Below are 13,167 nucleotides of genomic sequence, written 5' to 3' on the forward strand. Positions count from 1 at the left end.
CCGGCACTGGACCGCGCGTCTTAGCTGACCTGCAGTTGCAGACCGCACCAAGGGACGCGATGCTGGAGTGGACTCCTCTGTCGAGTCATACTTTGAAATTCGTGACGGGTGGGCGCGAGAAATTCTCCTTGTCGGGGATATAACCGCAATGGCAGATGTGCGCCGCCAATGGTGCCATTTTGTAAGAGCTTGTCTATTTTTAAGGTCCGCAATCGTCGACGAGGCATGCGTCTGTCGATGACGATGTGGACCAGTCTAAGCTTTTTCGCGGTGGAATGATGAATCGTGTCGGAGAAGCTCCACCGTCGGGCATATTTTTGTCAGACCGACATTCGGCCGATCGACATGTTGGCAGCGCAAATTTGCTCCCAGAGCGACAATCCGGCAGCGAAATCTTCGAAAACGTGGGGAATGGTGGGCGTCAACTCCAAGCCTGGAAGAATCGAAGCTGTCAATGCAGGTCCTGATTGAAGATCTCCTGCTGCTCGGTCCTTCAGCGGCGTTGCGTCCCTGAATTCGGGGAATTCGGTCTCGCAACACCGACTTCGTCTTCTTCGTTTTCGATACTGTTGTCGTCGTCGCTCTGACCTATCTCGTGACCAAGGATGACATCCTCACTGCCTTGCCATTGCGAGGGCGGCGGAGGCATTGCAGCCTCGTCATCTTCTGCCCAGCCGTAGTCGTCGTCTTCGCTGTCAGGCACCTCAAAGCCCGTGTCAGCTATCTTGCGTTTCATTCGCGTCTGTTCCATCGCCGTTGTGGTTGTATCTAGCAGATAATCCCCATCGTGTTGGAGACCAGTGAGACCGCCCTGTGCGTTGTTAGACCAGCTGGCTCATAAACCTAATGTTGGTACGTACATTGGTAATCTCGAAGGCGGTGATCTTCCCGGAGGAGTCTTGCAGTGATTTGCCGTCGAGCTTCTGAACTCCCACCAAGCATATCGGTACTGGCTTGTTCTCCTTCCAATGCCAATCTCGGAAGAGAGCTAGGCGTGTTGAGACCCCTTGATCCCAAAGACTGCCATTGATACTGGGTACAAGAGTCGCTCCATGCTCGCTTTGCATCTTGGTCGAGCACTGGGAGAGGACGACAACGGCGCAACTCCTGGTGGAGGCCAAGGTTTGGAGCGACTTCATGATGCTCTGTAGTGCTTGACGTCGCTTGGCAGTGGGCGTTGATCCTGAGGATGGTTAGCCACGACTTCAGGGGTCGGCTCAACAAGACGTACCTCGATTCAACTTGGCCTGAAACCTTCCATCTTGCGCCTTTGGCAGCGCCGAGTTTATCAGCACTGCTATTGAACTGATGACGACGAGGCTGGTAGATTCTGGAAGAGCTTTTGTCGTTGGTCTGGATATCAATGCAATGAAGTGCGGCAACGTCAAGCATTTGTAATGGGCAAAGTGATCCAAGCCTGACCCAGCACCAGGAGGCTTTCGAGTAGATGGACTTGATGGATCTTCGTCGTGGTGTTCCAAGACATCTCTCAAGCGGCTCAAGGAAATGTCCTGGAAGCAGTCTATACGGAGTCAGCATATGGCCCGATGCTGGTCATGAGCCCACGCTACTGACCTAGCCACACAACGTCTTGATTATCTTTGATAGCATTCGCAGCTAGCTGTAGACTGGATCTACATCAGCAGTGTTGACGTGGCATGAGAAGTCGGTTGCACGTACGAGAGAGCAACCTTGCCTGATCCTGGAGGCCCCCAGATCTCGGTGACCTGGCCTCTCTTGATCCCGCCACGCGTGGTCGTAGGATCGGCCGGCGCGAGATCCTCTGCAGCAAGCAATCTGTCTAGGGCACCAATGCCTGTTGATATATGCGTCGCATGACCCTCGACAAGCTCTTCGAGTGCCGCTGACGCACTCACTGTTGGGAGGCGATCTATCGCAGCATTGGCGGATGTTCTGTTCGCTAAGGTACGAGGGACTTACGGGAGCTGGGGACGTCAAAACTGGCGACATCATGGCCATGCACAGCATGATAATCCATAGTCCATGTTGGTTCTGCGAGTACCGCACCACTCAAGACTATGCCCTCAGCTGATCACGAAGTTGCTGGCAGCTGCCCCGAGTCGCGATTGTGGTGGGGCTGGATTATGCCATCCCACGATTGCACGTGACTCCGCGTCACTAATCCATTCTCCTCACTTCTACGTCTCCTCAGCGCGATGTTCTTGCTGCTTTCGTTGGCTACGATTCACACATTGAAGGCGTCGAGGTGTCGAGCGACCAGCCGCACGACAGCCTCCCCTATCCCTTCGACCCGCCATCGACGATAGGAGTGACGCCCCCGAAAATCATCGTCGCGCGCCTTTGGCGCAGATCTGGTCACCCTGACTCGTGCCGGCACGCAGCAGATCGGATCTGCCTAGGCCATACGCATAGTCTCGCGACTATCTTCAGGTGCATTGTCTCCAGCAAAGCGCCGAAGCCTGTCCATATCTGCGGGGAAGCGTCGTGGGATTATCACGCAAGCCCTAGATCGTACTCGATTCTGGCCCTGGGTCGAGGCATCAACAACTAGCGGCGGTGCTATAATTACGTATCGAGGGCCCCTGAGGAGAGCGGACTTGCCAGCACCATTATTCTAAGGGTCTAAGCCCCATGATGCCATCAGCCTCGATTTGACGGCCACAGCAGACTGGACATCTGTGAGCCCAAGTTATAGCGTACGTCATGAGGATGGACGAATCGTTGGATACATGCTCCTCATTGGGGGCAGTTCTCAGATGACCCGAGTGGCTGAGCGACGCAAATTTTCTTCTTCTCTTGCAACAGAAGGGTCGCTTTTAGTTCGAGTGCTGAACATTTGCAGGACAATTTTTCTATAATCCAACATGACGAGCGAGGCTGGAGTGTCCCGCCGTTTGCAGGTGGGGTTTGGAGTTCCTAGTGCGATCCCCACCAAATGGTGATCAAAACCCCAGTGGCTTGGCCAGCAGAACTTCAGAGTTGGAAACAGATAGCAGAGTTGACGCTCTATCTGAGTCGTTGCGAAGACAAACGACATCAGGCACTGGAACTCAGCACTATTTATTCTGACTGTCTACGATACCATGCCAAAGCCAGCTGACCTTGGACTCCCCTCGCACCGGAAAAACTCGGGGAGCCACTATCAATCATCGAGGCTTAGGAGGGTGGTGATAACACCACGGCCCGACTGGCGAATCTCCACTATCGAGACTTGTCTTGCATCGATTTCATGCGAGTGGGACGTGGTTAGGCTTGAAGCGGGCTTTGTCCGCTGAGATTTTGATGCTCGTCGTCAGCGTTTTGTAGCGGACGCCAACGGTCTCGAGACAGCTGGATTGAGCGCATTGATGTGAGCGGGAGGCTCTATCGGTTGGGCACAACTGCGCTGAACTGTGTTACGTCTGCGTATCTGGAGCCCCGCGAAGCTTGTGGAGGACAAAGTCGGCCCGCGCGAGAACCAGGGCAAGGTCGTCCACGCTGCTCAGACCAGCCGGGAGCGCATTGTTCTCCAATGTCCATGAATTGGAGTAAAAGCTCGTCTTGGGCGGGAGCACATAATAATGAGGCGACCTGTGAGACCGTGGAGCACTGGTATGACCGGTATCAACAAGTTGGACTTTTCGCAGACCAATCACGATAGGGCCGGGCCATTCCCGTGGATTGTGCTGTCTCAGAAGCGTCGACTATTCTTGAACAGCCGCCTGTACCGCGCGACAAACACCGCTCCCAGTAGGTAAACTTGCGCACCCAACCAAGGACTAAGGTAAATCGAGAATCCTGGGCGACTGAACAGCGCAGACGTAGTGAATGTCGCGAATGTCAATTGATCGAGGGCCAGTTGTTGCGACAAGTCAAAAAGATCATGGCATCGGAGGTGTTGTTCTGTGATGCAGACCACGATGCAACCCTTTGCTTCTTGTACGGTTCCAAGAGTTTGGCCCAGCCAGGTACGGGCAGCAGCAGCCTGTCACCACCAGTGCACCACCACCACCAAAGAGTGCTAGTTACATTCCCCAGGAATTTCTCCGATGCGGTATTGCAACTTGCAAGATGCGGTATTGCAACTTGCAAGGTGGGGTTACATCCAGCGTTCCATGGGCTTCCAAAAAGCTTCTATCAAGGCCTACCCCGGATGCGTGGACGGCTATCACCATCAGTCCATCACTAATTCACTATCAGGGCAGTCTCCGCATTCGAGGACAGGCGCCATGCCCCTTGGACGGGCGCAGACTCGCAAAAGGCCCGTCAAGCTCAAGCCACGCCCTGGCGCCGAGACTTTCTTTCAACACCGTTCTCGGCGCGACAGGCGAGAGAGCGCGAGAGCGAGTGGCAAAACAGCCTCCTCCAGACTCTTGCACGTGGGGTGGCTTGACGCGAAGAAAGTGGACTAAATTGATACGTAGGTACCGCCGGGGCCTTGTCACCGAGGTCAGTCCGGTCAACAGCCCGCCAATGTTATTGGGGAGTCGGGAACAGCCCGTCCCCGAATTATCCAAGGCGGACTCCACGGGAAAGGGTCCCCTTCGGCAAGGCCGAGTGATGACATTCTCTCGAGAACGCGGGGCAGAACCTGGAGGCGGATGCGGATGCGACTGATTGCGGTATTCCCGCCGTTACGTTGCACACCTTCCTAGGTGATGCAGTGGCTTGGCGGCCGCCTTGTTGCCTGCAAAGGTTCTTCCTGGCGAAACACGGTGTCTGGAGTCCTGTCCTGGACGCCGGAACAGGGCTACTGCAGGTCCCGGGTCCCTGCTTCACATGCTGCGCAGCTGCTGCGAATGCATGCCTCGTCTTATCATCCACGCTAAGTGCAAGATATCGATGGTGTTCCAGACTTCCAAAAACAACAGGATTGGAATTGATACATAGATGGTGAACTGGAGCTCTGAGGCCCGGCCAATTGCCGGCGGGGGAAAGAAACGTGAAGAGGCCATTCAGCACTCGATTCGTTGACTTTCACATGCAGCTTCACAATCGGTACCCCGGACGATCACACTGCTCTCCAGCAAGCCACTTTCTGATGACGGGAGTGTGTCCAGTGCGACAAGCCCAGTCTGGGGCGGGTTATTATCAGTTGGAGTATTCCGGGGGAAGCCAAAAAGAATCAACAAGATAGCACAGGGTCACCGTCCACCGAGGATGCCTGCGGCGGGACGTCCGTGGTCCATCATGTCTGTCTCGGCGTGTGTCTGCGCGAAAAGCCGAGGATTGTGCGACAGCAAAAAGAGGCAGTGCTGGAAGACTGCACCCCAGGTCCGGGCGTCTGTCGCCCTGGGGGATAATAAGCGGAGCTGCGAGCCAGACTGAGGACATGAGATTTGGCCGAGAATGGGCGACGCAACTCGCAAGCGACGAAACGAGCTATTGACCACGGAGGAGGTGTGACATCCCTCAGATTCACGATAGCAGTACCAAGTACGATCTGAGCTGGGCGCTGGCTTGCATGCACAGTGAGCCGGAGGCGGCTTCAGCGTACGTATGCAGATATGGCGACTTTATGCCAAGAGAGCACGCCAAAGCCATGGAGACAGTTGCCAATTGGCGCATGGTATCACCTCGTCTAGGGCCCTTTGTTGATGCGACTATCTGTCGATAGTAGTCATCGATTGCTCCTGGTGCCGCAGGCTCGCGGCTCATATCAACCGCGGGATCTTGTTACCCCAGAAAGAAGTGTCTACCATCCCAAATCTGGAGTCTAGACTAGAAGCAACTGGTGCCACGGTCGCCAACGCACCAATTGTAGATGCAGCCAGCTGCTCCGGATCTCGTCGTCCTGAATCCTGATCCCCTTTACCCTCTGCCCGTGGGAAGATCGGCACGATTATCAGGACGTGCAGCGCAGACCCCCACGCCCATACACAAGGACATTTCTGGGCAAAGCGCATGCCAGAGTCAGCTCAGCCGGCTAAGCAGCAGCCGCGAAAATCTGGAGTCAAGGGGTGAGGGAGGGGAAGGGGCCAAGTCCGGGGTGACACGCACGAGTGGAAAGATATCCCGTATAGCCGCCCAAGGCAAGTACCAAGCACAAAAGAACCAGTAACACAGACGCGCACAACCGCACTGGACCAACAAGCGGATTATACAAGCACAACTGGCAATGGCCCACGGCGTTTCCTTCCAGGATGGCGACTTGAGGGCCTCGGTCCGCAGCTGAAGCAAATCTCTACGACTCGCATTTGTCATTGTCCTGCATCAGTCTCAGTCCATGTGGAGGCAGCAGTAAGTAAGCAAAAGGGGGAGCTGGCCTGGAAGATAGGGGCATTTGCGCTTGTTTCTAGAAAGGGGAGCTGATACGACCAGATGTGGAAAAGGCCTGGTCTACCTGTTTGTACGGAGTACGTACGAGGCCAATACGAGCGGCAAGGCGTATCTCTCGCTTATCTACAGCTCAAGTACAGCCCGGAGGCGCGCTGTGGGCAATGGCGCACCCCTCTCCCAGGAGCCTATCTCAGATCCCCCACATGTCCGTCCATCACATGCTACCTCACTTCCTCCTCGTGGTCTTTCAGGACGCCATCACGAGATAACGACGAGCGATGGCGGAAAGGAGTTGGGCACCACATTGAAAGCAACAGTGATCATGCGTAGACAATGAGACAGGAAGTTTGTGCCCCGAGAGAAAAAGAGTGTCATGCTGTCCAATCAGTTGTCTCATCTTGGCCACCCCCAGGGAAGCCCCCACAAGAAGCGCCCATCACATCATCACTCGGCTCTCCACGCAAAATAAACTGTTACTCAAGATGGCGTGCGACCTGGGGCAGAGATGGCTTCTTTCTACGTAAGTGCTCGGAGTACTTACGTACGAGTAAACACGGAGCAACGAGATGACCGCGCTGTTGTCGCAATGTCTGCGTGCGTGTGCGCGCGCAAAGGTGGCAGGAGTGAGTGGTCTAACCCAATCCAGGGGCATTGAGAGCCCTTGAACGGGCGAAGCCTGTGATGATGCACACACTGCACAAAGAATATACAACTATTCCATGCTTGTACGTACAGCTTCTCAAGGTTGGCGAGTGCCGCACGTTGTCAACCTTTTCTGGTCGCTCATGACGGCACGTCGGCCAAGAGGGCGGAGGGTTGTTGGATTCGTGGAGGATGCCGTGAGTGCCGTATGAATCATGGCAAGTGATGGGGACCGCTCCCAGGTGTAGTACTTATTATTATTGCCCACGGCCGTGAGTGCTCACTCATGTCTTTGTTGCTTTGCACAGGTGGTTAATGAAGTGGTCCATGCTTTTGAGGCAGGGCGAGAAAAGAAGGGGAAGTGAGGCGGTTTGTGCAACATCCTCATCATTACTTGCGGCATGCATTCCCCAGCCCCAAGGCGGCGCCAGCAAAGCAATTCTGGGGCAGGCTTGCAGGTCTCAGCTGTGCGCCCGTGGCTTCAACAGTCTCCGTCATGTACCTATCAAGGACAAGGAATGGGACTATCGAGCGATGGCTCTCTCTCTCTGGATGCGCTCAAGTCAGATTGAGCCGCTTATCTCACAGCAAATCCGATCCATTGAAGGCGCCTGGGGGCCCTTGGGGGGGCCGGCGCCCGTGCCTGGACCGACCTCCAGGGTATCTCGGCGGCTCTTTGATGCCCTCGCGTCCAGTCCATTCTCCATCCCTTGGCACAATACGTACGTACACTCCTGTGGGGTACAATCGCCCGGTGAGCCGGCTGGACGCTCTCAGCCAGCCAAGAGCGCACACGTTCGCTGGTTTAGGCACTTGTACGGCAAGACACAATAACCGCGCATGCAATGACTAACCTAGCCTGTCGCTGATTTGGCCGAGCGCAAATTTGTCCGCAGTGACAGACAGGCAAAGAGCTCACCCGGCAATTTTGTCTGTGCGCGTGTAGGTAGGTCCTGTAGGATCGTGGTCCATGGAGTGAGAGTGGTGACCATCATATCTTGCTTGGCTGCTGAAAAGGGTGAAAGGTGAGCGAAGCTCGCCGGGCCGAGACCCAATGAGAGCGTCGGCTCTCTTCTCCGAGGCGGACGCGGACGGTATCTGGCTGGGAAGAGGTTTCCCCAGAGAGATGATCTGACTTGAATTTTGGCTGAATTGGCTCCTGCCTTATCGCTGGACCTGCCCACACCTCTCCTCCGCAATCTATCAACTGTCAGTTTCCTTTGTCGTCACCTGTAACGCCGGCTGTATGGAGGCAGCGTAGACAGCGTAGCAGCAGCAGTGACATGAGTCTTGAAATAGATTGAACGACTTGTGAAAAGCTCATGTCTGCCGTCGGCGTTAACAAGACGCGAAAAATAATCACAGCAAGATAGCCAGTACTGGCCAGCCTGCCAGTGGAGGAGGTGACGCCTTGACGTGCCCAAAATTTACTGAGCAGCCTTCCTTTTCCGACTCTTTCTCGGTGGTGCGCACCTTCCCTGTGCCTCGCCCTCCACATGCAACCCCACTCAATGACTGGCCCCTCGAGACACCCCCCACAGGCCTTTCAAGAGGCTTTTCTCCAGGTGCTACAGCTACCCCACCATCGCGTCCAAAATTTTCTGCACGCCCAGTCTCTCCAATGCCCGAATCTGCTCCCTCAGCGCCCGTCCAGGGCACATGTTCCCCAAACCGCGCCTCGCAAGCCGCACGCCCCCCCTTCTGAGGATCCATGGTTCCATTTACCGACCCCGGCCGAAGGCTCCTACGCTTTTTAAACCATCTGTCTCCCCCAGTCTTCCTTCACACTCCTTCCTTCTACGAATCTTGTTTACTCCAGCTTTTGACAGCACGGCACCTCCCCAGCTTCCCCAGCATTGAACGGCAAAACGATCTCTTGATCAACAAGACCGGCAACCACCAACACCCCGACCATCCACGACCGCCTCTACCCGTGGCTTCTGGTCTGCCAATTCGAATATCCCTCATCTGCGCAGCAGGTGAAGATCACATGCAACGATCACAGTCAGCCGTCGACGTTTCGCGGCTACTCAACCCCGACAACGTGGAGGATACAAACAACAACGGCCAACAGGCTGCATGTGATATGGCCACCGCCGCCGCTGTCCCCGTGATCAAGCCCAACGGGCCCTTGCCTGGCGCACAGAACAGCGAAACCACTGGAGAGCTCCCCCGGCCCTACAAGTGCCCGCTTTGCGACAAGGCCTTCCACCGCTTGGAGCATCAGACCAGGCACATCCGCACACACACCGGAGAGAAGCCACATGCGTGCCAGTTCCCAGGATGCAGCAAAAAGTTCTCTCGCAGTGACGAGCTGACTCGGCACTCGAGGATACACAACAACCCTAACTCGAGACGTGGGAACAAGGGGCAGCAGCAGGTGCAAGGGCAGCAGCAAGCGATGGCGGCAAACATGGGACACGATGGCATGATGGCACCGCCGCCAGCCCCCAAAAATATCCGCTCAGCCCCCTCCTCAGCTCTGTCGTCCCCTAATGTGTCCCCACCGCACTCGTACGCTGCGTTTGCTCTGCCGCAGCCCAACGTGCACCGCTCTGGCGACATTGACATGCTGGCCAAGGCCGCCCAGACGCTTCACCAGAGCCACGGGCCTGCCCACCACGCGCCTCCCAGGCATCACCCCTACCAGTCTCACGCGCCGCGCGGTCTTTCCGCGTACTCCATGTCGAGATCGCACAGCAACGACGAGCATCACGATGAGCATTACAACGGTGCTCTCCGCAACATCAAGCGGTCAAGGCCCAACTCACCCAACTCCACGGCGCCCTCCTCACCCACATTCTCTCACGACTCGCTCTCGCCGACTCCTGATCACACACCTATCGCTACACCCGCTCACTCTCCCCGTCTGCGACCGCTTGGTCACACGACGTACGATCTGCCCGGTCTCAGGAGCCTCTCTCTGCATCACACCACGCCTGCTCTGGCACCCATGGAGCCTACCTTTGACTCCAACGCGCAGTTCCACGGTCCTCATGGCCCGCCCCATGGCAACCCTCCCAGGAGCAACGGCATCTCTCTGACTGATATTCTAAGTCGGCCAGATGGAAGCCAGAGGAAGCTACCTGTTCCTAAAGTGGCTGTGCACGACATGATGAACGACACTGGCTTCACCCACAGTGGACGGAGTTCTGCGACAGCCAGCCTGGCGGGAGGTGACTTGATGGATCGTCTGTGAAGAGCGGGCGATGAGCTCCTGAAGCGAGGGCAATGAGGCGACATTGCGAGGCAGACGCTACGACTTTAATGACATACCACACACGCACACACCACACCAACAACGTTGGTCTATAGACTATGGGCATAGAAGGGAGGCAAGGGATATTTGGCGTTTTGCATGGCATACATCCAGCGCAGGAGCTCTGCAACGGGTCCAAGCTGGCTCGGGTTCTCGACTTTTTTTGTTATTTTGTATTAAGCGGCCAGGCGGCCTTATAGAGATTCACCACTTCACTGAAGAAGGTACATGCTTTTAGCAGATAATCAAACCTATCTAGTACCAAAATTTCCTCTTGATTTTCCACAGCCAAGGCCTCAGATGAATGCTCCGTACTTGAGCCTGTTGTGACTCACACACTGCACACTACCAGCTGCACAAGCTTTTCCACCCCACGGATTGTGGCGCCCGTGATCTTTGATCAGACTCACACGTGTCCCCATTTCTCCCCGGTCACGACTGTCTTAGCATCACCAGGACAAGAAGGTGGTCGCTTCATCCCCCACCAACAAGTCGACTGGCCGCCGGCTACATTAGCTTTGAGAAAACTGCATTCTTCAGGAGATATGCGGTGACGCGCAACGGTCGGAATGCACAAGCGCCTCTACTGTACGTATCCAGACATTTTGCCTTCCCGGTGGCCCCCTCCCTCTCCCTTCCTCCCCCACAGATTTTCCCATGGGGTTGCATTGCCTGAAATTGGCGTGTACTCACGTCAGCCTTGCGTCTCCGTTACGAGCTGAAAGGCGTGTGTGAAACATGAAAAGAAAGTAAAAAAAAAAAGGCACTGCTGCATCTGCCCAGGCTACGCGCGTCACGATGGGCGACACGGCACCTTTGTGGCCACGGGGCGCAAGGGTGGACAGACAAAGAACTGAGGTGTCATGTATAGGCGCCTGGCTTGAGCTGAGCAGAACAGTGAGGGCCTATGCTGCGGCGGGCAGTGCTATGCGTGTCAGATAGCATGTGAAACGGGCTGCCCTACAGGCTCAATAAGAGACATTCATTGGATCTCCCTCCCGCCCAGGGTGATCGATGTAACGAAGCTTGTCGCCCATCGGAAAGCCACAACAAATGAGGATTCATTACAGTTGCGAGGGAGGGGGTTCTGGACCTTTTGTCATATGAGTGGGCATAAAAAAACTGACTGTCATGAGTAATTCTGGGGAAAAAATAAAGCAAAAAGGAGGGGGGCGTTGGTGATGCAATGACATGTCTGGGCCGACGGTGGTGGCCTGTTTTTACGTGATTCCAACGTCTCTTCACTCTTCTCTCTGGACGAGGACGTGTCCTCTTCACCGCCTGTGTGTGATGCGAAGTGCATAAGGTACTAATGAGATGTTGCGTGTGGCACATTTGCGCTGCGAGTTACGGTTTTGTGGCTTTGCCGTTTGTCAACAAAGGGGTGGGCGGGCAGTCGATCATCATGCTCGTTGAGTGGGGGTGGCTTTTCGTCTGGATGCCTGTTTTTGGGCACATGCCAGTGTTGAGGGGGGAAAGGAAAGGCTAATAACCGGGTAAGAGACTGTGTTTGCACTTTGGACGATGATGATATTCACATCCGTCGGTGCGAGGTCTCGGAGTACAACGCGTCAGCATTGATCGGCAATGCTCGGAACCTTATGCGACTCACTGGCCTGATCAGTAGACTCCGGGGAGATGAGAAGCCAGCAGGTCTCCCCGCGGGAGGAAGCTCGCTGCCGAATGACTGCCGAGCGCTGTCTCGCAAAGCATGAGGCCAAAGTGGACTGATCATCAATCTAGCGCCGCACATCGTTGAGGTAGCAGCACTACGGAGTACGCAGATTGCTCCTGGAGACATTCATGCCAGTGAGGAAGCTGAGGCCAGATGGGTCGTTGGAATTGGCTGAATGGAGAAAGAATGTGGGGTGTGGGGTTAACAACTCCCCGTGACTCGCACTTGCACTCAATCTCGGCGGACGTCCGTCGACTCTGGGGAAGGGCTAATATTCAGTGTACCAGTCATCAACACCGAGCGGAAAATCCTGCTCTGATGACGGGCGGTTGCAAGCAGCCACAAGCAAGCTCAAGCCAGAGCACTATGCGATCTAGACTAACTTTAGTGAACTTGGTCGCGCCGCCGCGGTGCCCAAAAGAGCGACTGCATCAACCAGGGATGGTGGCATGGTGCCCTTTTGGCAGCAACGCGCCGATAAGGACTTTGGAAGTACTGATATTAGCACTCAATGCACAGCAGCATTTTACTTGTACGTACCACCGCATGACGGGTCCCCTTATCGCTGTTCCGTCCCAAGCAGCCATCCCCAGTCACGACTCGCAAAGCTCCTCTTCATGCCCCGTGCTATCATCATCGGCCCACCCGCCGGATTCCTCAATACAGACATCCCGAGGCCTCCGGATGACGATAAAGACAGGCAAATTCCTACTCAGGAAAACCCCGCCGCTGTCGTTGACAGAGATTTTCACGGCCCAGGACAAGGATCCTTCCCATTGGAGGCTGGGGGAGGGGGGTGTGCCCGTGGGATTTTCTTTGCTTTGTGGGGAAGGGGCGCCCCTGCCCTGGGGTCGTCGATAACGCTTGCCCTTTCCTTCTTGAGCCTGGAGGAGGAGCGATGAAGTCATCCCGCGAAAGCTTGGCTTCCCCAAGTCTTGCGTGATCATCATCACCTGCCTGCGCATCGAAGTTTCAGGGCTGTCTGGGCCGAGTGGCCTCCCAGTTACAGCACACAACGGGGCAAAAAAGTTTGACAGCCGTCTCCGTCCACGTCCTTTACGCGCGCCTACCACAGACACGAGACGCGGCCGTCAGTCAAACACGGCTGGGCGTGACAAGATTGCCTGCACTGCCGTCAATGGATGGCTGCTGACCCGCTGCAAGGAGCCCGTATTTGCGCGCCGAATCCTGGCAGCCTGCTGCTCTTCGCCCAGGAAACACAACGTGGTCCTGTCGGGCTCCCACAACAGGCTGCCGTTGGCTGTTTAGCTGGTGCCTGAGCTTGGCTGACGAGAGCCATGGCTGCCGCTGCTGGTAGCGCTGTTACTGTGTCCATTCCCATGGGGAGGAC

At 55.7% G+C, this 13,167-nt stretch overlaps 3 protein-coding genes across 3 annotated transcripts; 2 read left to right on the top strand and 1 right to left on the bottom strand.

The window, feature by feature from the left end:
- Window positions 1–367: 367 nt before the first annotated feature.
- F5Z01DRAFT_23240 (P-loop containing nucleoside triphosphate hydrolase protein) lies at window positions 368–2,068 on the bottom strand. The gene is made up of 6 exons (XM_046258318.1): window positions 1,942–2,068; window positions 1,681–1,891; window positions 1,576–1,628; window positions 1,232–1,522; window positions 861–1,183; window positions 368–811 (listed from the first exon to the last, which is right to left on the bottom strand). The coding sequence occupies exons 1-6, from the start codon at window positions 1,997–1,999 to the stop codon at window positions 494–496; spliced, it is 1,254 nt and encodes a 417-aa protein (XP_046122990.1). The 5' UTR covers window positions 2,000–2,068; the 3' UTR covers window positions 368–493.
- A 6,529-nt stretch (window positions 2,069–8,597) lies between these two features.
- Window positions 8,598–10,405, top strand: F5Z01DRAFT_642219 (glucose repressor). The gene has a single exon (XM_046262623.1). It carries the CDS (start codon window positions 8,873–8,875, stop codon window positions 10,079–10,081), a length of 1,209 nt encoding a protein of 402 aa, XP_046122991.1. The 5' UTR covers window positions 8,598–8,872; the 3' UTR covers window positions 10,082–10,405.
- A 1,317-nt stretch (window positions 10,406–11,722) lies between these two features.
- F5Z01DRAFT_23426 (uncharacterized protein) lies at window positions 11,723–12,994 on the top strand. Its single transcript, XM_046258344.1, has one exon. The coding sequence runs from the start codon at window positions 11,970–11,972 to the stop codon at window positions 12,675–12,677; it is 708 nt and encodes a 235-aa protein (XP_046122992.1). The 5' UTR covers window positions 11,723–11,969; the 3' UTR covers window positions 12,678–12,994.
- The last annotated feature ends 173 nt before the right edge of the window (window positions 12,995–13,167 follow it).

The sequence above is a fragment of the Emericellopsis atlantica genome (genome assembly GCF_019669845.1).
Source record: "Emericellopsis atlantica unplaced genomic scaffold F5Z01scaffold_1, whole genome shotgun sequence".
Taxonomy (NCBI): Eukaryota; Fungi; Ascomycota; class Sordariomycetes; order Hypocreales; family Bionectriaceae; genus Emericellopsis; species Emericellopsis atlantica.